This window comes from Protopterus annectens, chromosome 16.part0, assembly GCF_019279795.1.
Source record: "Protopterus annectens isolate FY-2018-M chromosome 16.part0, PAN1.0, whole genome shotgun sequence".
In the NCBI taxonomy this organism is placed as follows: domain Eukaryota; kingdom Metazoa; phylum Chordata; order Ceratodontiformes; family Protopteridae; genus Protopterus; species Protopterus annectens.
Genome location: NC_056750.1, coordinates 18,226,753 through 18,250,851, shown reverse-complemented (window position 1 = coordinate 18,250,851; position 24,099 = coordinate 18,226,753). Strand labels below are relative to the sequence as shown.

The 24,099-nt window shown below is 42.8% G+C and overlaps 1 protein-coding gene across 1 annotated transcript in view; it reads left to right on the top strand.

Annotated features, from left to right (window-relative positions):
* Window positions 1–24,099, top strand: part of GTF3C5 (general transcription factor IIIC subunit 5) — a 761,534-nt gene that overhangs the window by 217,851 nt on the left and 519,584 nt on the right. Inside the window, exon 3 of the mRNA XM_044058829.1 lies at window positions 1,261–1,365. Coding sequence (XP_043914764.1) covers window positions 1,261–1,365 — 105 coding nt within the window. The remainder of the gene's footprint in view (window positions 1–1,260; window positions 1,366–24,099) is intronic.

Genomic DNA, 24,099 nt, shown 5'->3' with positions numbered 1-24,099 from the left:
GTCATATTGGTATAATCCTACAAATTCACTTGAGTAGATGGTTTTGCACATGTAGTCAAGTTATAGAAGTTAATACATCCAGATCGGTACATTTCTGTATGAATTAAAGACTTGCATGACTTCTAATTACATTTGTCTCTATACCTGACCTCTTACTACCATGTTGTCTTTCTTCTTTTTACTGACTGTTGAACTATGACTATAGTGTTTCTGCATGCTTCCTGTAGCATTCCCTTTTTCTGTTAATTTTATGTCCAGATTTAGTTTTTAATTATCCTTCCCTCTCTCTACATTGAATGTACTCTTGTAATCAGTTCACTACCTTCATGGCTATGCTTGTATAACTGTTGGGTAATGTTTGTGCATCCATTGTTTTCTTTTAAACATTTTAGATAACATTTCCTGTGTCATAGAACTTTTTGTACTTGTCATTGCAGCTTTATGCAAAACTGGAGCTTTTCTCCTTGAGCCTCCCCTGAAAATGGGCTCTAGCCTGGTTGGGGGATCAGATGCCCTTGCTGTGAGACATTTCCCTGTAGCACATTTAGTTCGGGAAACATGGCTAAAGTGAGATTCAGCTGCAGGGTGATATGGGTGTGGCAAACTCACTCTGAGCAAAGAGAGGCATGCGGTGCTGTGCCCACTGCATCAATAACGTAGTATACAGAGGAGAAATAATGCCAGAGGCCTCCAAGCTACCTATAGACAACAGGTGGTATGGCTGGCTTCAGCAGCAGGATGCATAGCGGGCATGTTGACATCAGAAATGCAGTGCAGAGTGGGCCGTGCTTTTATTAATAGTGTGTGCAGATTGTTGCATGCATTGCAGTGTTTAGAGAACATTGCCTCCATACTGCAGCGTAAGTGTAAGTACAGCAGTGTGCAAAATTTCCTCCATGATGTAATGCACTTCTACATGTTGTAGGTACATAAGCATGTACTGTACATGTACTGTACACGGAGCACAACACTCATTTCTTTCCTTACCCCCTTGCACTTGGTTATTGAAGCTGTGGTCATGGAATTGAATGCGTCTCTGTGCCTGTTGCAAACTTGTAAGAGTCATATATTTCTACAACTGATTTTCCTTTCAGCCAGCAGTACCACAGGGTGATGTTTCCCTGCTCAGTGGCCTAAACTCCTAATCCTAGTAAAAGAAAATAATGAATGAAGTGAATAAACTCTCTCATCTCTGTATTCATGTCATTCACGTTTTGAAACCTATCTGATGTTCTGATCTTAACTGTTTTTTTTTTGTAGCTGTTTGAAGCTCGACCAGTGTGGTCCAAAAATGCAATCAAGGCAAATGTCGACACACATCCAGATAAGCTGAAGTGGTTGCTGCCCTGTATGGCGTATTACATGGTGAGTGTGTTTCTGTAAGCAGAGAGCATCTTTTAACATTTGGAAATAAGGAGTGCTAGAACAGACAGCCGTAAAACTGTGATCTGATGTTGTAATTTTCATTTGTTACTCGATGTGTGGATTTCAGATCAGACCGCTGATCTGACTCTGCTGCTTTTCAAGGTTCAATGCTCAAGCTACTCCTGTCCATCCCATAATGCCTTCTTCCCCCGGAATACCCCTGATCTTGTTTGCCGCTCACCGAAGAAGCATCAGGTTCGTGTTGCTTCAATGTCGTCGTTTTGAAGTTTCTGCAAATCGGCTTTTGCCATTCCTTTCAGTGGTCTTCCTTCCTTCCTCTTCTCCCACTTTCAGTTCCTTCTTGTAAAAAGAAAAAACATGGTTTAAAGTTGTTAAAATAGTTGGTGAACTTTTTGCGTGTTTCTGGTCCGTCTCCCTTCACTCTATTCCTCTTTTCAGTGTCTTCTGTTTTCCCTGTCTCTTCTGGTTTATCATGGCTGAAAAGCCCGATAAACCCTTGGGATTTAAAAATTGCACTTCTTGTAAGGATAAGATTCCCTTGTCTGATGCCCACAGGGAGTACGTTTACTGTCTAGGTCCTCCCCTAGATAGTTCTTGCGAGGTGTGTGGTGGCTTTAATCAGGTCAACTGTTATACTCGTAGAGCGTAGCTAAACTATGGAATAATCTACCTCCTTCTGTCTGCTTACAAGAAAGCCCTTCCAGCTTTAAAACTGCACTACACAAGCATTTTCTCTCCAAGTGGGTGTGTAACTGTTCTTCTACTCACTCAGCCATTAATTAAATCTACCAATTTAACCCTGAATCTGTCTACCCCTAGCTTTTTTTCTCTAATACATTTTTCTTTTCGGATGAACTTTTATTTTGTCTAGTTCTTGTGACTCGTCTTGGCTCCATCACCTTTTTTTCCTCTCTCGCTCTTCTTTCTTCTACCTTTCTTTTCTCTGTTCACTTTTTTCTTGCATACGTTTCCGTCTTCCACTTCTTTCTCTTTTTACTCTTTCTTTTTTCCCTCCTTCCCCTATTGCTCTTTTAAGTAACTGCTGTTTCTCTTTCTAACCAAGTTTGATTATACATTCATATATTCTCCTTGCATGTTTTATTTAAGGCTTAATCACACTATACTTTTCTTGTTGCATGTAACAGTCTCATCCTGATATGTTGTGCCCTGTACTATGTCATGTTGTTATTGTACCCCTGTACTATGAATATGCTCAACCGTCATGTCAGAAACTTTGTAGCAGGTTTATTTCATTCTGTATAAATTTTTAATGAATGTCGTATGAAAAAATTTTGAACTTTTTATGTAATTTTTGTAAATATTTTTCGTGTACTTGTTTTTGTTACTTTCTGGAGCTTTTCTCCCCAGGCCTCCACTGAAAATGGGCTACCTTGGCCCAGTGGACTTTCCCAGTAAAGGTGCCACCGCAACAAAGTTGGTTCTGAAGGGCTTACTTCTCCCTTCCACTCCCTCCACTTCTTCCACTTCAGGGGCTCATATACCCATTAAAAGGCCCAAGGGGGCCAGGGAACACAGGAAGCATTCCCCTGAGCACTCCTCCTCGGAACTGCTTGGAAAGGTGACGAAACCTTATCAGCCAAGGTCTTCAGTTCTGGTGATTGTGGTCCTCACTCCCTTAGTTACCAGTGCTCCACTGTCTCCTTGGAGCAGGGTGTTTCGGCTCAGAGCCCTCCTCCCAAGAAGGCCTCGTCCAAGCCAGTGTCCAGACCTCCTCCTACATCCTCCTCCATTCAGTCTACCTGGAGCTTGTCTGATTGTGAGGTGGATAGATTGATGAGACAGTTTCTCAAGGCACATATTGAGATGGTGTTACTGCTGGCACTGTCCCCTTCTGGATCCATGAGCACACATTCCCCTTTTTGTCCCATGACTCCTTCTCCGATCTGACTTCCTGCTTCTGAGTTGTCGTCTGATCCGAGAGTAGTTTCCACTTAGAGTCTAATGGTTTCCTTGACATGCTCAGCTTCGATGGATTCAGGGCCCAGTGCTTCTCTGAGCCATAGATTAGATGTCAAATCTGGGGGGTTGACTTTGACTCCAAGGTTTTTGGAGCTGTCCCTTCCCCTCGGAGCCTCAGGGTTCGATAGCTTGGCTCCGACTTCCCCCTTGGAACAGAGGGTGGTGGGTGTATGGCAGAAGTCTGCTCTGTTCAGCTCCAGAGGGACGACTTTCATATCCTTGCAGTTCATCTGCCTTCAAGGTGGTGGAAAGGATCTTCACCCATTCTAGGGGATTCGTGGTATTTCCACCATCGTATCCCATCCCCACCCCTATGGAGTCTGTCCTTGAAGTCCCTCATCTTTCATTGGGACAGCTGGTGCTGCAAAGCCCCCAATCTCTTCCCACTGTGATACCCCATTTTTCTTCCAACACCTCCCAGGAGTGTCCCACCAAGGAGGTGTCTCAGAAGAACAGGTGTGAAAAGAGACATCTGGATTCCCTGTAGGAATGGGTCACTACAGATGCTGACTTTGAGGAAGGGGAAGGGTCCCCCAGATATCCACCCAATGATGTCTTCTTTGCAGACGTCCTACAGATCCTCCGCCAAAAGGGTGTATGGTCCTGCCAAAGCCCTAACCCAGAGAAGTCAGTGTTCCTGGAGGCCTTAGAGACCGGCCTGTCTACATCTTGGGTGCCCACTCCCCCAGCGGATCTTCTTATCAAGCAAGTTTCCACCATGGCATACAAGGATCCAGACACTGTAGAGCCCATACCCAAGCAGGCTGACAAGTCTTAAGTGGTCTCTTGGGCAACCCCCACTGGAATAAAGTAATGCAGGTAGATGCCATGGTTATTGCTGCAGCCACCAAAAAGGAGGTAGCTCAGGAGATCTCCTTTGTCCATGCCCTAACAAGGAGTCTAGAGCCTTCTACGGATTTGGCAAGAGAGTTTACACTTCTTCCACCTTTCCTTTATGAGTGTTGAACTATTTATCCCATTTTACTGGGCTACAGAGGGACCTAATCAAGGACCTCTCTAGCTCGATCCTGGAGTCCATGTCTTAAGAGGGACACAGGATGTTTTCCTCCAGAACAGGCACTCTCCAATCAATTTCTAATTCATCCATGAGGCTGATAGCATCTCTGACTGTTGGTTCTGGTATTGCCATTAGGCATACTGTCTGGATGTCACTGTGTGACTTTGTGGAGCATTTCAAGGCATCGTTTGTCAATGCACCTTTTGATGGTTCTTCTATATTTGGCCCCACAGTTTGTGACATACACTCCTGCAGCAAGACCTTGTCTTCCATTTGAATCTGTTTTTCCTCTCCCAAAAGATACTTTCCCAGGAATCAGCGTGGAAGGAAAAAACTGTGGTTCAGGAAATCTCATGGTCCTTTTTGATGATTCTCAGGGAGACTTCTCTTCCAGATGTAGGGGAAAATATTTGCAATGGTAGACATCACCCCATGGGCAGAGGGTGTCAAGAGTCCCAGGATTCTTCTTCGGACAGACCCTTTCAGTGCTCCTGAAGAGTTGCCCGACTGTCTCTGGAGGCAGTCGGGGGGGGGGTGCTTGTCCTTGCACCCAGAAGCCTGGGTAGCCATCACAGACTATCAGTAGATGCAAAGGATCATATCCAGAGGATACTACATTGCCTTATTAAATCTTCCCAAACCCGAAAGCTTACCTCCCAGATGTGCCACTCAGTCAGAGGCAGGCAGCAGTGGTAGAAATTACAAAGCTGCTCCTAAAAAGAATCATCCTGGAGGTCCCACCCGACCAAACCAGATTGGCCATTTTCTTTAGTACTGAAAAGAACCTTGAGTAAATAGGGGACCCAGAGCCAATTCTGGGTTTGACATTCCTGAACAGATCCAGTAAAAAAACCTCAAAATTCGGGATAGATCCAATCCATCCTACCTCTTCTGAAGGTGGACAACTGGATGTGCTCAATAGACCTGAAGGATGTGTGCTACCATATCAAAATGGAGAGGCGCTCCAGGAGGTATCTTCATTTCAGGCTAGGAGCCATCCATTACCAGTTCAGAGTACTTCTGTTTGATCTCATCATAGTCCCCAGGGTGTTCACCAAATGCATGGCAGTAGTTGCAGCTTATCTCAGACTGCAGGGATTCCATGTGTTTCTTTATCTTAATGACCGGCTCCTAACCACTTCAGTCAGGCATCTAGTCATTCAAGGCAGGGATTACCTGTTAGAATTAGCACCCACACTGGGTATAACTGTAAAAACTCAAGTCGCAGCTCAGTCCTGTCCATATAATAGGCGTTATTGGAGCTCATTTGGACACAACCAGAACTATGGCCTTTCTTCCGCCAGACAGGTTGCCCACTCTAAAGTTTCATGTATTTCAAATCCTATCAATCCCAGCTTCTCCAGTGAAACTAGTTCTAAGTGTGTCAGGTTCTATGGCTGCCGCGATAATGTTAGTGCCCACAGCACATTTGCACATGCTAATCCTACAGTGGACATTACATTCGCATCCTCTTACCATCTACAACTCCCGAGGGTTTGCAAAGACTCTCTTCTCTGGTGACTCCATTCCCTGGAAGTTTCATTGACCACGACGCCTCCCAGTTGTGGTGGGTGTGGGGCATTTTCTGGGATGGGACGGTCCAAGGAATGTGATAGTCTCAGGAGATGAGAGCAGTTCTTCTAACTTTCTTCCTCCCGGGACCATTGCAGTTCAATTGGGCAATATGTCCTTGGTATGGTACATCAGCAAACAAGGGAGAACCAGATCCTTACCCACTGTGTCGAGAAGCAGTCAGAGTGTGGCAATGGACTATTTCTGCCAACCACTTTCTAGTTGCAACACACATTCCAGGGGAGTCCAACATTGTAGCGGACAGGCTCAGCAGAACGGTACTGATGCCTCACGAGTGGTTCCCGAACCAGTCAGTGGCAAACATGATCTTCCACAAGTGGGGTCAACCTTTCTGCAACCTTTTTGCTTCTCCTCTTGACAACAAATACAACAAGTTCTTTGCCCTGATCCCTCCTTGGGGATGGCCGTAGAGAGATGCTGTATTCCACGGCCTCCCGGTCTCCTCTGCATTTCCCCCATTACCTCCGATTCCCAAGTTCCTTTAAAAAGCTCATCGGTTGAAGAGTAAAGTAATCCCCATTGCTCCTTTCTGGCCTCGCCAGGTTTGGTTCACTTTTCTTTGATCTCATCTACTTTGTCCACTATTGTCTCTAAAACTTCTTCCAGGCCTGTTATCCCACCCGTCGGGACAGACTCATCTGAACCTTCAAGGTTTAAAATTGACCACATGGTTTCTCAACTTCCAGTGATGGCTAGACATTTCAGACTTTCATCCCTGGCCCGACAGATCCTGATTTCAGCTCAGAAAGCTTCTACTAGGAAGGTATATAAGAGCAAATGGAAAAGATTTTCTATTTGGGTTCAGCAGAAGCTGATTTATGTATCCTGTTCCTGTGATTTTAGAGTTCCTGGCTTCTCTTTCAGAATGGTGCCAGCTGCTCCATGGTGAAGGTTCATTTGGCAGCCATTTCGCATTTGCCCCATGGAGGAAAACTCTGCTACCTAGTGTCTTCCAAACTATAAGGTTTTTCTCAGGGGCACCTTTTTACTTCATCCCCCAATCAAAGATCCAACTCCTCCAAGTGATATTACTTTGATTCTACAAGCCTTAGTTCTTCCTCCATTTGAACCAGCAGCTAAAGTGGATCTGAAGCCCCCTCTCCTGGAAAACAGCCTTTTTGGTTGTTGTTGTTGCATCAGCGATAGTTTCTGAGCTCCAAACCCTCTCTGCTAAACCTCCTTATTTTATCTTCCATAAGGATAGAGTTTCCTTACGGACCAATCTGTCCTTTTAAGTGGCTGAAGAAGACAATATCAATCAGTCCATTTGTAGCCTGGTTTTCTTCCCCAATTTCTAGAATAAGGGAGAATACACTCTGCATCTTCTGGATGTTCATAGGTAATTACGTTTTTATCTGGACAGGACAAAATCCTTCAGAAAATCTGACCAGCTGTTTATATATTTTTCAGACACGAGGAAAGGCACAACAGTTACTAAACCAACTCTGGCTAGATGGTTGCGAGATTACATCTCCTTTGTTTATTCATCAAAAACCTTGCCAGGGTACGTCAAAGCTCATTCAGTGGGATCTGTGGCAACTTCTCAAGCCTTTTCCTCAAGAATGTCTATTGACTATATCTGTGCAACTGCCTCTTGGTCAAGGTCTCATATTTTTATTTTGCATTACAAACTAGACATTATTTGCAGGAGTAGAGCTGATTTGGGCTTTACGGTGCTCTGGAATATCCTTCCGTAAGGGCCACCCTAAGTTCTGTGTAGCTGAAGATTCTGGGCCATGGGTCAAGCAACGAATGAAAATGGCAACATCAGATAAAGAAGTTATGTTCTCACCATAGTGTTCCATCTGTGTTGTCTGCTTTCATTCTTCCTTGATCGCCACACCCGCCTTTCCCCAGCCACGTTTTCCATGTAGACCTGATGGAGTTGGTTTCTCTCAGGAACTGTAGATCCTGCAGTCCCTGGGTTGAACTCCTGGACCTTTTGTCTTAGTATCTGTATAGATATCTTAGCTGTATAATTTTTAGCAAACTTTATTTGAGGTATTCTGGGGGAAGGAGGCATTATGGGATGAAGAGGAGAAGCTTGAGCATCGAATCTTGAGCTTGGAAATTGGCCAAGTCTGATCTGAGGTTGTATTTGAAACCCACAGGTCAGGGAAGAATGAAAATAGAGAACACAGATGGAACGTTATTGTAGGAACGCAACTTCTTTTTTTTATTTTGTTTTAATTTACTGTTTTAGTGCAGAGTTGTTGAGGTTCTGCTTTCCTTCCAATAACTTTGTGGAGTCTGCACATCTTCTCTGTGGCTGCCGGAAATTTTGCTGGATACTTTGGTTTCCTACTACATCCTAAAGACTTGGCATTGGTGAATTGGACAGTCGCCAACACCCCCATTTAAGTGCAAATGCCGTGTGTGTGTGTGTGTGTGTGTGTGTGTGTGTGTGTGTGTGTGTGTCTCTGTGTGTCTGTGGGCGTGCACGTGCATCTGCGAGTGTGCATGCATGTGCATATTTGCAGTTCCATCTTGAGTGTTGTGTTTTCATGTGTTTATTCAATCTGTGCATGTGAGTGCACACAAGTGTGTATGAGTATGTGCACACGAATGTGTGTTTATGCCTGTGCATGCATCTGCACGTCTCCGTACGTGCTCATGTGTGTGCTTGCATGTACGTCTGTGTGCATCTCATTGTGCACATGCCTGTGCATGCCACTGTGTGTGCAACTCTTTGTGCACATGTGGTTTGTCTGAAAATATATCTGTGTGCATTTGCTTGCACATGCACCCCATGATGATTTAGGGATTGAATATTCTGCACCTGACTTCAGGCAAACTGGAAATGCATGGTATAGAGAAATCAGCCGTAAGTTGGAATGACTGGGATAAACAGAATTGCAAAAATAATTTTGTAATTTTAAGACTACTTCAGTGAAAAGTTGGCATGTATTCATAAATTATTCTTTTCATGAATTTACAGTGAGATAAGTTCATAGATTGTTACTAGGCTAATGACCACTAGGGCTATTACAAGCATAGCCATGCACTCTAAACCATTTGGGTCCCAAGTGTTGTATGGGGGGTATCTTAGTAGGCAGGCAGGTAAGGATTTGTAAGGGGGGGATGTTAGGATAATACTTATTGACAGTCTCCATCCATAAGGGACATTGGGAACAGACCTGGAGTAATGTACGGTTTCCCGTCCGATTTTCAAGGGGTTTTTTTTAATAGGGTCAGGGGTGAACTCTGTTTTACCTGGGTGGTGAGCCTGTTCCATAGTGTGGGGATCCTGTGGGGCACATTTCTGTGTTTTCAGTTCATTCTGTTTTTTGTGTCCAAAAGGATTCCAGGTTCACAATGGTAAATACAACTATTGGTGGAAAGAATGTCATAAAATAGCTGCATACCAAAGAAAACTGAAGTACCGGTATTTGTTAAGAGTTATTATGAATGTGTACACATTAGTAAAATAGAATGCCACACATAGTATGTACTAGTTATTGTCAAGGTCAGACACGTGGTTTTAAAAAAGCAAGTTTGCATATTTATTGTAAATTCAAAAACTGAAAGTAAGCCTGAATGTGAGTGTACCAAATATCAACAAAAAATAAAACACTTATGGAGTATTAGAAGCTGGACATTTAAATCTCATGCCTGAATTCTAACAAAACTTTTTCAGAACAGTAAATGGGCACCTAACCTCTTTTAGTACCATTACAACAATATACCTTTTTAAACAACCAATCAGCAACCCACAAGGGCAACTATCTTAGAACTTGCCTATAAAACCCTATATTCTCACTTGGGGTAATCTATAATTATAGACCATTGGATGGTTAAGGTCAGTCTAATGCCAAACAGGATAGTTAATTCAAGCACCAGAAAGGAAATTGTCTAGGTTTAAAATAGTCCACAAGGGCAGCTAGCCTAGTATTTGCCTTTGAACCTGTGTAAGCATTAATAAAAAAGAACATTAAAAAAAATGAACTAATATTACATACCTTTAAAAGTGTCTTTTAAAACCAAATTGGTGAGTCACTGTTTTTTCAGCCAAAAATATCTCAGTAGTTTGCTAGAAAATGTGAAATGTCGTAAAACATGTGTCAAGTCCAGGAGTTGAGGATGTTTTTTTTTTTTATCTGGGAAAGACAAATGGATAGAAAGAATCCAATGAGTGGAACCTCTGTAAATTGTATGTAGCCTTAAACACACCTAAAAAAAACTTTAATTGTTGATGAAAAACAGTACATGTTAAGCTTTTAGTGCAAGTTTTAATGGTGATACTGTTTTAACAAGTCCTTGTTGGTTTAAAGACATAACTGCTTAATTTCTATTTTGAGTTTTTTCTTTGATGTTCGTGTTGCACTGCTGCAGTCATCACACTTGGGTTATCCTGCTGTCAGGCGGTCCCGCAGTCGGCCAGAGTTCCAAAGTCTTGGTCCGGCGTCGGTTGCTGTCGCTTCTTCCCTGACGTCAGTGCGCCAGTGGTATATAAGATGCATCCGATGGCATTTTCTTCAGTCTTTCTTGCCGCACAGTGCCAGAAGCAGTTCGCAAGTGCCGGTCGGCCGACTCCTGAGATTTTTGAAGTCGAATTTCAGATCCGAAGTCTTCAATAAAGCTAAGTACCCCGTTGGGGAAACTTTTTCTTGCCTCAGACCGATGTCAGAAAATGTTAATAATTGTATTTCTTGTGGGAAGCAAATATCTCATAAGGACTTCCACTCTTACTGTATTCCATGCCTAGGCCCTGATCACGACGTCACAAATTGTCGGTTTTGTGCTAGATTTAACAAACGCACTATAAAAAGACGTTTTGATTTTGCTTTGCACTACTTTGGCCGAAGGTTCAATTATACTATGCCGCTGGATCAACCGACGACCGCAATACAGAAAAAATGCCAGGACAAGGCTAAAGACAGGCATCCGAGGTCCAAAACCGACGACGAAACCTCTTCTAGGCCAGTCACCGGTTCGCCGGTTCTCAGTGAGGCGCTTTCACAGCCCCTGACACCCGCTACCTCAGAGCCACAGGCCGCCTCTGACTCCCACATGGAGACAACTAGGCCTCTGGAAACTTAAGGTATTGGGCCTATGGAAACGAATCCCTCAAATGGGTCCGGAGCTGCTGAGCAGGCATCGGCTTCTGAGGGTGTTTTCAGACCTTCACAACTTACCATTAAAACAACAGCCAAGACAAAAGTACCATTAAAGACAAAGAAACAAGTACAGCATTCTCCTGGACAGTTCTCCACGCCCAAGAAACAGATGCTTAAAATGGCCGAAGACCTCATTACTCTAATCAGGGGTTCCCATCCCCCTCCTGAGAAAAGGCCTAGGCAGGATACAGACTATGATTCCTCTGATCAGGTTTCCATTTCCTCTGATTCCTCTTCAGACCAGGGATACTCTCTACCCCCCTATGAGGACTCTGATGCTGAAGAATCTATCCCTTCAGCCTGTCCTCCTGAGGATTATTCTTTTGGGGAAACTTTACATACCATGAGGGAGCATTTCCATTGGGAAAGTCAGGATTACTCAGAATCCAAGAAAAGGCTCAGGGATTTCCTTTTATTGCCCCAGCACAGGCCCCTGGCTATTCCACCTGTGCTAGATATTGTGGACGATGTGTTCTCTGAATCCAGCTCATCTCCCGATTCTTTGCCCCCTGCACCAGCCAAGCCAGATAGGTATTACAGAGTCCCTGACTCTCACAAGTTTCTTTATAAAAACCCTTCTGCTGATCCAGAAACTATTTCCCAGGGTCCAAAAGGGGTTAAAGCTTCCATTGCAAAAAATCCAGTACCCTCTGACAGAGATTCCAGAGCTTTGGATAGATGGGGGAAGAAAGTATACACTTCTGCAACTTTAGCAGTAAGAGCTTTAAATTACTAGTTTCACATGCTTAAGTACCAACAATATTTAATGGCTCAGTTAAAAGAGAAAATGCTTGCAAGCTCAGAAGCTCCTGATTGTAAAGAAATGCAGGATTTATTGCATGCAGTTGAACAGGTGGGAAAACATACTCTGCAATGTGGTTTTGATTCTTTAGAGGCCTCTTGTAGAGCCGCAGTTACAGGTTCTGTGATTCGAAGACATGCTTGGTTAAAAGAACAGAGTTTACCTGATCATGTTAAGGCAAAAGTTATTGGATGCTCCTTTACAGCATGATACCTTGTTTGGTGTTAAGGCAGAAGAGGTGTTAAAGAAAATGGAGGCTAAAGCTAAATCTATGCAAGCAGTCAAGGATTTCTTACAGGTACAGCCACCTCGATTTAGCAGAAATTGGCCAACAAAGAATTGGTCCTTTCCAGTGTCAGACATGCCACAGAGAGGCAGATACAGACTTACCCAAGAGGCAGATCTCAACCCCAAGGCTCAAACAGACGACGACAGTGAGGCACCTCAACCCCAAAAGGAGGTGAGGACAAGTCTCAACCTTACAGGAAACAGTCACAATGACTTTCCCTTTCGTACGCCAAGCACTTCCCTTTTGGAAGCCCCCTTAGGGGGAAAACTAGCACTTTTTTCTCAAAACTGGCAATCACCCAAGACAAATGGGTTCTGAATATTGTGTCTCAAGGATACAGGTTCCACTTTCATATTTACCAAGGCTAAAAGGAATGCCAGACCTGCCACAAAATCAATGGGCAGAGGCACAAAAACAAATTGCAGCCCTCATGGATATGAGAGCTATTCAAAAAGTACCACAACAGGAACAAGAAGGATTTTACTCAAGACTCTTCCTGGTCCCCAGAAAGGACAAGGCCTGGAGACCCATACTAGACTTTTCAATTCTAAATACTTACCTGGATATTCCGAAATTCAAAATGTTGACATTACAGCAGCTTCTACCCATGCTGGGCAAGAAGGCTTGGCTTGTTACTCTGGACCTCGAAGAGGCATACCTGCATGTCCCTATCAGACAAAATTGCAGAAGATACCTCAGATTCAAAGCTGGTACAATGCACTACCAATTCTCTGCACTGCCCTTTGACTTATCTACTGCACCCAGAGTCTTCACAAAGTGCCTGGCACCAGCAATTGCATTTTGCAGACAAAAAGGAATTCAAATATATCCATACCTGGACGACTGCTTCATTCAAGCAGAGACAAAGGACATTCTTCTAAAGCATCTGGCGTTTGTAAAAAGGTTGCTAATTTCTCTAGGGTACACAGTAAACGAAAAGAAGTCAAAACTAGTGCCCTCACAACAGATTATATTCCTGGGTGCCAGCTTAAATACAACGGCCCAGATGACTTACCTCAAGCCAGACAAACAAGTTCAACTAACTCAATATTTTCAATTACTGGCAAAAAAGTCCCATCTCCCTGCAAGAAAAATTCTGCAGGCCCTGGGATTCATGGCATCCTGCATACTACTACTACCATATGCCAGACTGCATATGAGGAAATTACAATGGTACCCAAAAAGTGTTTGGACTCAACACTCTCACAGTTTAGAAGCAGCAATACCAATGATTCCCTGCCTACAACAGGAGTTTCGATGGTGGGCACAGGCATGTCACCTAAATAAGGGTCAGCCTTTTACCCCACCCACAGACAGGCAGACTCTAACAACAGATGCTTCGGATTACGCCTGGGGAGCACACATGGCAGGAAAATGCATTCAGGGCAAGTGGACCACAGACCAGATGCATCTTCACATCAATCAAAAAGAGATGTTGGCTGTTCAGAATGTCCTAACAGCTTTCAAGGACCTTCTGTATCCAGGACAATTATTATTAAAGATAGACAACACCACAGTAATGTGGTACATAAACAAGCAAGGGGGCACTCATTCTTATCCCCTATGCAGGCAAGCCATGACCTTGTGGAACACAGCTCTAATGTATCAAGTTCACCTGCAAGCACAATTCCTGCCAGGAAAGAAAAATACTCTGGCAGACGATCTAAGCAGAAATATCATGGACCCTCACGAGTGGAAATTGAATCCACAAATCTTCAGCATGGTAATGCAAAAATGGGTATGCCATGACATAGATCTTTTTGCCTCCCCACTGAATTGCCAACTACAAAAATTCTGCACAAGGACTTATCACAAACAAGCATGGAAAGTGGATGCTCTTTTGTTCAGCTGGAAAAACCTAAAAGTTTATGCCTTCCAGCCACTGCCTCTCCTTTTAAAGGTACTCCTAAAAGCCAGACAAGAAAAACCACAGATGATCCTGATTGCTCCAGACTGGCCACGCCAGCACTGGTACCCTATCTTAAGGAACTTAGCTCAAGGCCCACCATGGATTTTGCCTCAAATTCCACACCTTCTGACTCAACAAAACAGTCAGATCCTGCACGGTCAGCTCAAAACCCTAAACCTGGCTGCATGGCAGATTCATTAGTCAAACAGGCAACACCTCTCTCTAAAGCTGTTATGGATGTCATTTTGGAGGCCAGGAGGCCTAGCATCAGGAAAGCTTACTCAGAAAAATGGAAGAGATTCTGCGCCTGGAACCAGGCTCAAAGCCTTGACCCTCTTGTTCCAAACATTCCTCAGATTTTACAATACTTAACTGAAATGCTGGACAGAGGCCTATCCTTCTCATCAATTAAGATCCACGCCTCTGCCATTTCAGCACATTACAACATGGATCCTCCTTTATTCTCTCATCCCTTGCTAAAGCAGTACCTCAGAGGGGCTAAAAACATAAGACCGCCCCAGAGAGCACCAACACCAACTTGGGACCTCAATTTCGATTTGGAAAAACTGACCCTGCCGCCTTTTGAGCCAGCCAATACAGCCAATCTAAAATTTTTATCATGGAAAACAGCTCTGCTCCTGGCAGTAACTTCAGCACGAAGAGTCTCAGAGCTGCAGGCATTAATGGCAGTGGAACCTTTTATAATTTTTCATCAGGACAGGGTTTCTTTAATGACAAACCCTACCTTTATGCCAAAGGTGGTATCTAGTGTGGCTCTTAACCAAGCCATCCATTTGCCAACTTTTTATCCAAACCCCCCATTTGCCAACTTTTTATCCAAACCCCCAGAATAAAGGGGAGAAACATCTGCATTCTTTGGACATACACAGGCAGCTACACTTCTACTTGGACAAAACAAAAGCTTTCAGGAAAACTGAGCAACTGTTTGTAGCATATGCTGCAAGATCACAGGGCAAGGCTATCTCAAAGCAGACTATATCCAAATGGATAGGACACTGTATTCGTTACTGCTACACACAGCATGGAAAATCAGTCCCAAATAACATTAGGCCACATTTCACCAGGGCAACAGCCACTTCAACAGCCTTTCTCAGAGGAGTACCTACCAAGGAAATTTTGGAGGCTGCAACTTTGAGTTCATTGCACACCTTTACCAAGCATTACCATCTGCCTCTTTACTCTAAATCCAGAGCAGGATTTGCCACTGCAGTTCTGCAGGGCCTCATAGCTAATCCTAACTCTCTATAGACCAGCCACCCAACCTTAGCTTTGGGATTCTACCCAAGTGTAATGACTGCAGCAGTGTAACACTATGAACATAGTACAGTTTTGTACCTACCATAAATATAGGTGTTCAAGTGTTCACACTGCTGCAGTCCAGGTTATATCCCCTCTGAACTAGCTGGATTTATCTATACCTTTCTATCCTATACAACCTTTGTGGTGTATTTCCTTGTAACTGAAGGTATTGTTTTTATTTATGTATATTTTTTTATTAGCAATATGTATTGCCTACCTACTTGGGGGCACCTGACATCTGGGGCAAGAAAAACTGAAGAAAATGGCATCGGCTGCATCTTGTATACCCCTGGCGCACTGATGTCAGGGAAGAAGCGACAGCAACCGACGCCGGACCAAGACTTTGGAACTCTGGCCGACTGCGGGGACCGCCTGACGGCAGGATAACCCAAGTGTAATGACTGCAGCAGTGTGAACACTCTAACATCTACATTTATGGTAGGTACAAAACTGTACTTTTTCCTAATTAATTGAGTTTGGCTGAAACAAGCTTAGAAATTGAAGCACTGTGAGCTCCCTGAAGTTCAGGTAGCTTAAACCAAGAGGTAGTGGACGAGGTCCAACTATTCAGGTCAAAACAACTAGAAAAAATATGCCTTTTCAGCTACGCTAAAACACCAAGCACTAGTAGTATATTTGTAAATTAAATGCCAAACAGTAGTAAAAAATTTTGTTGTGATCAAAATTTCTTCACTTTTGTGAACAGCTTCACTTTCTTTGTACCAAAACAACAAATGTCCTTGTAATTAAAAATAGCTTCATTTAATAGCAAAACAATAAATCTTTATTGGGGTGAAACGTATTATATAAATCGGCAGATCTGATGCTATCCGTGTCATTATTTATCATGGATGGGTCTCCGATCTCAGATCTGAGCCGGCAACTGATGGACAGATACAGAGCTCAGACACCTCCCCTTCCCATAATCCCCTTCTGACCTGTAACCCTCAGATCTCGTTTGCTGCGGAAAAGCTGGGACTTGTTTTTTATTTATTTTTTGGTCTAGTTAGTGCTAGGTTCCTCCCCCTCCCTGTAGTTGTATTTAGTTTGTCAGTCGGATTCTTCCTTTACTTATAGCTAGTTATTAAATTTACTTTTCTTCCTTTCAAAAAAAAAGTAGAATTGTAGTAGTGGTAGTTTTAAGGTTTTGATTAGTGCCTTTCTCTCTGCTGGAGGGGTAGTGTGTGCGTGGACTCCCTCTTGGTCTCTGTGTGTTTGTGTCTTTAACAGTATGTCAAATAAGCCGTCTGGCTTTAAAAGATTCTGCTTGTGTGGTCGGAAGATGCCCCATTCCAACTCGCATGAGGAGTGTGTCTATTGTTTTGGAGAACCCCATCTTGAAATTGAATGCAGGATCTGCACCGGATGAATCCAAGGGCTCTTATGGAACGCAGATACTAACTTCTCTTGCAGGGGTTAGCTAAATGCGGCCCCCTGACTTTCGGGTTCCCCCTCCTCAGGGTCCTAAAAAGAGGTTCTTATCTCCACCTAAAGAGTCTCCTTCAAACAAGCCGAAGCTCTCTGATCTCAGATCTGCGGGTCCGAGTCCAGCCTCTATGGCTTTGGATCCGGGCTCTTCCACTCAGAGCCCCACTGATCTGAGACCTCTGCGTCTCAGAGGTGTTCAGATCCGACTTGGCATAAGCCCTCCCTGGATCCATCCTGTTCATTGGATCCATCTAGCTCTCCGGCTAAAGCATCAGATCATATTAGGGCTTCGGCTCAGATTGTTATCTTGGCTCTGATAGTCATATATAGCTCCCCCTCCAAATCTAGGTCTTCAGATCTGAGATGCTGTAGTCTGTCTCCGTCCAGGGATCATAGAACATTGTCTAGGTCTCCAGCTAGGTCGGGGTATTCTTCTATATCTTCCAAGTCTTCTAGGAGTTTACTACCTGTATATACGGGCAGGATGAGAGGAATTTTCTCAAGGCCCAGATCGAGCGGGGCTTGTTAACATCCCCAGCTCAGTTGTGTAGTGGTCCTTGTCCATCCATGGGACTTCACTGTCCTGTTCCAACCTATTTGGGTTCAGAACACCAGAACATTCACTGTGAGAGGCCAGTGGTGTCTGGTATCCCTCCCTTCCCAACACCATTAGCTTAAACCAAGAGATAGTGGACGGAGTCCAACTATTCAGGCCAAAACAACTAGAAAAAATATGAAAGAATAGTCTTTTGAGCTATGCTAAAACACCAAGCAGTAGTAGCATATTTGTAAATTAAGCACCAAACAGTTGTAAAAAATCTTGTTGCAATCAAAATTTCTTCACTTTTGCAAATAAAAACAGATTCACTTTCTTCGTACCAAAACAAATTTTCTTATTGCGATTAAAAATATCTTTTCTTAGTAACAAAACAACAAATCTTTATTGGGTGAAATGTGTTATATAAATATGCAGATAAGCGCTGTGCTTATGTAAAGAAACTAGAAATTAATCTTGTGTTTATATATATATTTCAAAAACAAAGAGCAAATCAACATTCTGTTTGTCTGTAGAAACGTAAACATATAATTGTGATTGGGTAAAACTTGAATATCTATTAGAATATAAATCAGAATATCGGTGGTTTTAATATTCCTCTGGTTATCTTGCTTCTAGCTTCTGTGTGATTGAATAGCGTGTTTGCAGCCAGGAAATTCAGTAGTAAAACTTGAATGAGAGAACTTTGAAAAACTGGTGTGCTATACGACTCATAAATGCACCTATGAGGATATAGTAATTGGGGTCCATGTGTTTGGTGTTTTTTTTATAGATACATAAATGTGTACCATTAGGTCTTAATCTAATCAGCTATGTAGGCTAACTTGTCTAAAGCACATACTATACCATCCATTGTCTGCGTAATTGGATAGAAAAAAATGTATGTAGGAAATCAGAAAGTAAAATCTGACTGGGTGAAAAATTTAAATGCAGATCTGGTGTGGATCTTATAATAAGCACCAGTGAGGACTTTGTAATTTAGCTTAAGTGTGACTGGTATTTTTTATGTAGATACTAAATGTTGTTCTCGTTGGTGTACAGCAGATTATCAGTTAAATAACGGTATTTTTTTTAAAATAAATAGGAGAATGTAAATAATAAGGAAACAACCCCACTTAAACTTGTCTGATGGTTAAACATTAGTAAGTACAGCTCGTCTTCAGAGCTTTTGCTCCTGCTTCTTCAGATCTGCCTCACAGGTGTGACCTTTTAATTTGAAAGAACTCTTTTGTGCACAGAAGTACAATAACTAATAACCAATTAATAATTAAAAGTTAGTAATAATTGTATAAATCTCCACCATAGTCTAGTTAAAACAGGAGAGTTCAGCTGTCCGTAGTAAGCGTGGTGATGGAGTCTCCTAAGATTGAGAATGCTGGTGATGGAAATCTGACTGTTAAGTCCTGGTAGTTTACATACTTCTAGTCTGATCTGACATTCTAATTTGCGTTTTTCCAGTCTGTCATTTAATTATCCTTGTAGTTCTTATTTTGGTCTGTAGCCACAGTGGTGCAGCGGTTAGCACTTCCGCCTTACAGCAAGAGGTTCTCCGGTTCGATTCTCTGATGGGACGCCTTCTGTGCAGAGTCTGCATGTCCTCCCTGCGCTCATGTGGGTTTCCTCCCATCTTCCAAAGACATGCTACAGGTGGATTGGACACTTTAAACTCTCCCTAGGTGTGTGTGTGTGTGTGTGTGTGTGTGTGTGTGTGTGTGTGTGTGTGTGTGTGTGTGTGTGCGCGAGCGAGCGTGCCCTGGGCTGGCAAACTCGACACTGTAAAACTCCACTGCCAGTCATTCTGTGGACCATTGTTCCACTCTGGTGACCCCTAATGGGAAAAGCCAAAAGGAGTTAGTAGTAGTTCTTCTTTTGGTATGCAGTTTGTAGTATAAAATGTGAATGTCTTGTCTGTGTTGATAGGTTCATAGGTTCATAGGTTCATACTAGGCTATCTGCCCAAGGGCATTTATAAGCCTAGCCCATAGTTATGTGGCTTTCGCCACCCCTTTAATTTGAATAAAAACTATGCCTATCATTTTGCTGTGCCTCTGTCAAGCAGTGACGCTGAAGTAATCCCTGGGGTATATCTGCAATCTCCCATCCATTGGTCAAGATTCCTCTTGAACAAGACCAGAGAGGTGCTCTGCCTCACATGTACCGGGATTTTGTTCCACAGCATAGGGAGTCTCTGGGTGATGAATCTGTCCCTCCAGCACGTTCTATTTATAACCGTGTCAAGGTTTAAGTCTCCGCCCTTGTGGTTCTGAGGGATCTAGATTTTTGAGGTGAAGCATATTCATCAAATCTGGGTTTGACATGGCCTTATATGTCAGGCACAGGTCACCTCTGAGCAAGCGGTATGAGACTGAATAGAGCTGGAGTTCTTTCAGTCGGGCAGCATAAGACATATTTTTGAGACCCTTTATCCTTTTGGTGAGGAACTTTTGGGGCCTTTCAAGCTGCAGCAGGTGTCTGGTCAGATACATTCGAACGGGCATTGTACTCAATCATAGGTCTAATAAGTGATGAGTACAGGGGACGATGACCTCCCTTGATCTAGATGTGAATCCCTTCATGATCAGGTGGGTGATATAGAAGGTTTTCCTAACTACTTTAGCAACATGAGTGTCAAGCGAAGGCTACTGTCAACCTGGGTCCCCAGATCTCTGATGACTTTTTCTGTGCTCAGTGGATTGCCACCTATATGGTAGCTAGGGGTAGCCTTGTTTTTCCCAAAGGGTATGACTATGCATTTTTGGCGTTTAACTTCAGGCCATGGCTCTGGCACCAGTTATCCATTTCTGTGAGGCCCTTCTGGAGGATATCTGTGTCAGATGTGTTTTCGACTATGGCCCAGTTTGCAGTCATCTGCAAACTTTGTCAGCCATAACCCTCCTGTGTTTGCTTGTACTTCAGAAAAGTAGATGCCGAACAAGAGTGGACCCAGGACTGAGCCCTGTGGGACACCACTTGTGACAGGCTTTGAGTCTGACATGGCTCCAGCAACTCTGACCCTGTGGGTTCTGTCACTTAGCCAGTTTGCAACCCATCTTGTGATGTATGGGTTTACATTCAAGCTGATGAGTTTTTCGATGATACCTGAGTGGGGTATTGTGTGAAGGCCTTTGCCAGGTCGAGGTAGGCTGTATGGACTGCCTTTCCTCATCAATGGCCTTGGTGACTGTCTCGAAAAAGTCAACCAAGTTTAAGAGGCAGGATCTGCCTTTGACAAAGCCAAACTGAGTTGGATCCAAAGTCTGCAAGTTCCCTATGTCTTTATTTATGAGTTCCATTATGATCCTCTCCATGGCTTTGCAGATAAGGCTTGTCAAGCTAATGGGGCGGTAATTTCCAGGGTCTGTGGAGGCACCGCCCTTATGAAGTGGGACCACAGTCGCGTGCGCCACTCCTTGGGTAATGTATCCTGAGGTGAGGCTAAGATTAAACAGCTGTCCTAACTGTGGGTTTAATTCCTCATTGAGTTCATGAAGCACACAGCCGGGGACACCATCCGGTCCCATGGATGCTGTGTTTTTTGCCTTAGTGAGGGCAGTTCTCACCTGGGCGTTGGAGATGTTTGGGGGCTACAATCCTCTGGAATAGATATCTCTCCTTTTGGGGAGGGGAGAAGTTTGCACTGAACCTGTCAGCCAGTATGTTGGCAATGTGTGTAGGTTCAGTAATTTTCACATCATTTTGAACTAATTCTGAGCATATCTGGGAGTTTCCTCCTAGGTTTCTAACATAGCTAAAGAAGGCCTTATGATTCTCTTTAGAGTCCTTGGCGATTTTTCTCTCAAAATTTGCCTTGGATGATTTTATGAAAGCTCTTAGTTTTTACTTATAATGATCAAAGGTGTCTTACCTTTCAAGGATTTTGCTCTATCTTGTAGTAGCTTCCTCCTTTTGTTGTAGAGCTTGTTTATGGCTGGGGTCCACCAGACTGGACGCTTGCCTTTGGTACAGAGAGTCTTAGTTTTGTTTGGGATTGCCTGATCCATGCAGTCCTGTAGGTGCTGGTAGAAGGCATTTGTAAGTGATTCAGCGGTTTGAGTAATGTTTACCACTGGCTCAGGGGCCTTAAAGGAGACCACACTAGTTTTTAGAAGTGTGAAATTGGCTTTTGAGAAGTTTTTCACTGTGGTCTTTTTTGTTTCAGGTGGGGGCGGGATGAGGACCTCCAGCGAGATTAGTTTATGATCTGATCTCACCAGTGAGGGGTATACTTCCGGTGTTGAACATTTTGATCCCATGTTCGTGATGATGAGATCAAGTATGTTTTCTCCTCTTGTGGGGATGGTGACTAGTTGTTCCATGGCATTTGAGTTTATGAACTCCAGGAATCTTTGGGTTAGAGTGTTCGGGCTTGAGTAGTTGTGTTTAGCTAGTGCATTGTTGTTGCTGTACCAGACGTCTGTAAGGTGTCTAGCAATTCTTATTTTAAGTCTGTTGATATCTTTCACGATATAGAAGGCAGGGCATCAGGTGCATTGGGCCCTGTAAACCACTGATTCTGAATTGTAATTCCCAGTTTCTTGGCTGTGGTAGTAGCAGTCAGTGTTAGGGCAGTGGAAACCCGTTTTGTTGCTGATGTGCTTACAGTAACTGCAGTTGGAGGGTTTACAAGTGAATGTGCCCTTTGGGTATTATTGCACCAGGACATTATGCATCCTTCCCAAAGTGTCAACCTTTTCAGACTAAGAAGAACATGATTAAATTCTAGGGCCTCAGGATTGAGAGAATATCGAAGGAACTAAGAAATTTCACCATAAACATAAAGAAAAATTTCCCGCCCTGTGATTACAACAAAAAGTTCGTCTTTGGGATGCTTGAACCTATTTCCCTCTCTTTTGTTTTTTTTTTGTTTTTAAAACACCAACCCTGATTACCCAAACCCTGACAACAGTCACAGAACTAACAGGAGAAGAAGCCACAGTGAGGGATAATAGACATCTCCATAGTGGTTACTTACTCCACTGACTGCAGAGTTATAACGGACATCATTACAGACAACTGGATTTTCTCAAGCATAGCTTAATGTTGAACAGTATACTACCAGAAAAACTTAGTTTCACTATTCAGAGGAACATGAATTTCAGACATTTTGTTGAAAAACTGAGCAGAACAACCACGGACCACCTCAACTTCCTGAAGGGTAGTAGACCCTCAACTGCAGTTACTGTAAGCACATGAGCAACAAAACGGGTTTCCACTGCCCTAACAATGACCGTTATTACCACAGCCAACAAAGTAGATTACAAGGCCTTGTCTTCTATACCGGGAAAACTGTCAATAGACTTAAAACCGGAATTGCTAGACACCTTACAGACATAAACGACAGACTGGAAAAACGTGAATTAGAATGACAGAGCAGACTAGAAGCATGTAAACTACTAGGACTTAACACTCAGATTTCCTTCACCTCACCAGCGTTCTCAATCTTAGACTCTCCTATCACCATGATTATTATTGACAGCTGATCTCTTCTGTTTTAATTTGACTTTAATGGAGATTTATACAATTATTTATTATTAATTTTTAATATTAATTGGTTATTAGTTATTGTACTTCAGTGCACAAAAAAGTTTTCTTTCGAATTAAAAGGTTGCACCCATGAGGCAGATCTGAAGAAGCATGAGCGAAAGGGCTGCAGACAAGCTGTTTATTAATTTTTAACATAGAGACGTTTTTAAGTGGGGTTGCTTTCCTTATTATTTAAATTCTCCTATTTATTTAAAAAAAATTACTTATTTAACTGATAATCTGCTGTACACGAAGAGCAACAATTAGTTTCTGTATAAAAAATACAATCACAACCTAAATTATGAAGTCCTTACTGGTGTGTGTCAAAAGACATGTTCGCCAAATCCATCTTAATCGACATGGAAGTGTCGACCTGCTAAAATCCCAAATGGTTGAGTCAGTGATTTTTTTTTCCCCCCAGGGGGAAAAAAAATAGCTCGGCTATACACAATAAAAAAACACACTTTCAAACCCTGCAATGCCCCCCCCCCCCCCAACTAAATATGCCAACTCCAAGATCGGACTACAATGTCAAAAAGGACAAATCTTGAAGACGGACGAGCGATTTTTTTTCCCCTGGGAAAAAAATTAGTTGACTCTGCCTTTTGGGATTTTAACAGGTCGATATTTCCATGTCGACTAAGATAAGTTCGGCGAACATGTCTTTCGACACTATAATATAGACCCATTATAAGACCCACACCAGACCAGCATTTCAGTTTTTCACCCAATCAGATTTTACTTCCTGATTTACCTCATACATTTTTTCTCTCCAGTCTCACAGACCGTGGATAGTGTAGTATGTGTTTTAGACAAGTTAGCGTACATAGTTAATTAGATGGTTAACACCTAATGATACACATTTAAGTGTCTATAAAAACTACCAAACACACTGACCCCAATTACTATATTCTCATAGGTGCGTTTGTAAGGTCTTATACTATACCAATTTTTTTTTTTTTTTTTAATAAGTTGTCTCCAAGTTTTACTACTGAATTTCCTGGCTGAAAACACTCCATTCAGTCACACAGAAGCTGGAAAGACGATAACCTTTGGAATATTAAAACCACCTATATTCTAATAAACATTCTAAGAGATAGTCAAGTTTTATCCAATCACAATTATGTTTACATTTTTATAGAATTACACAGAATCTTGATTTTTTTTCTGTTTTTGAA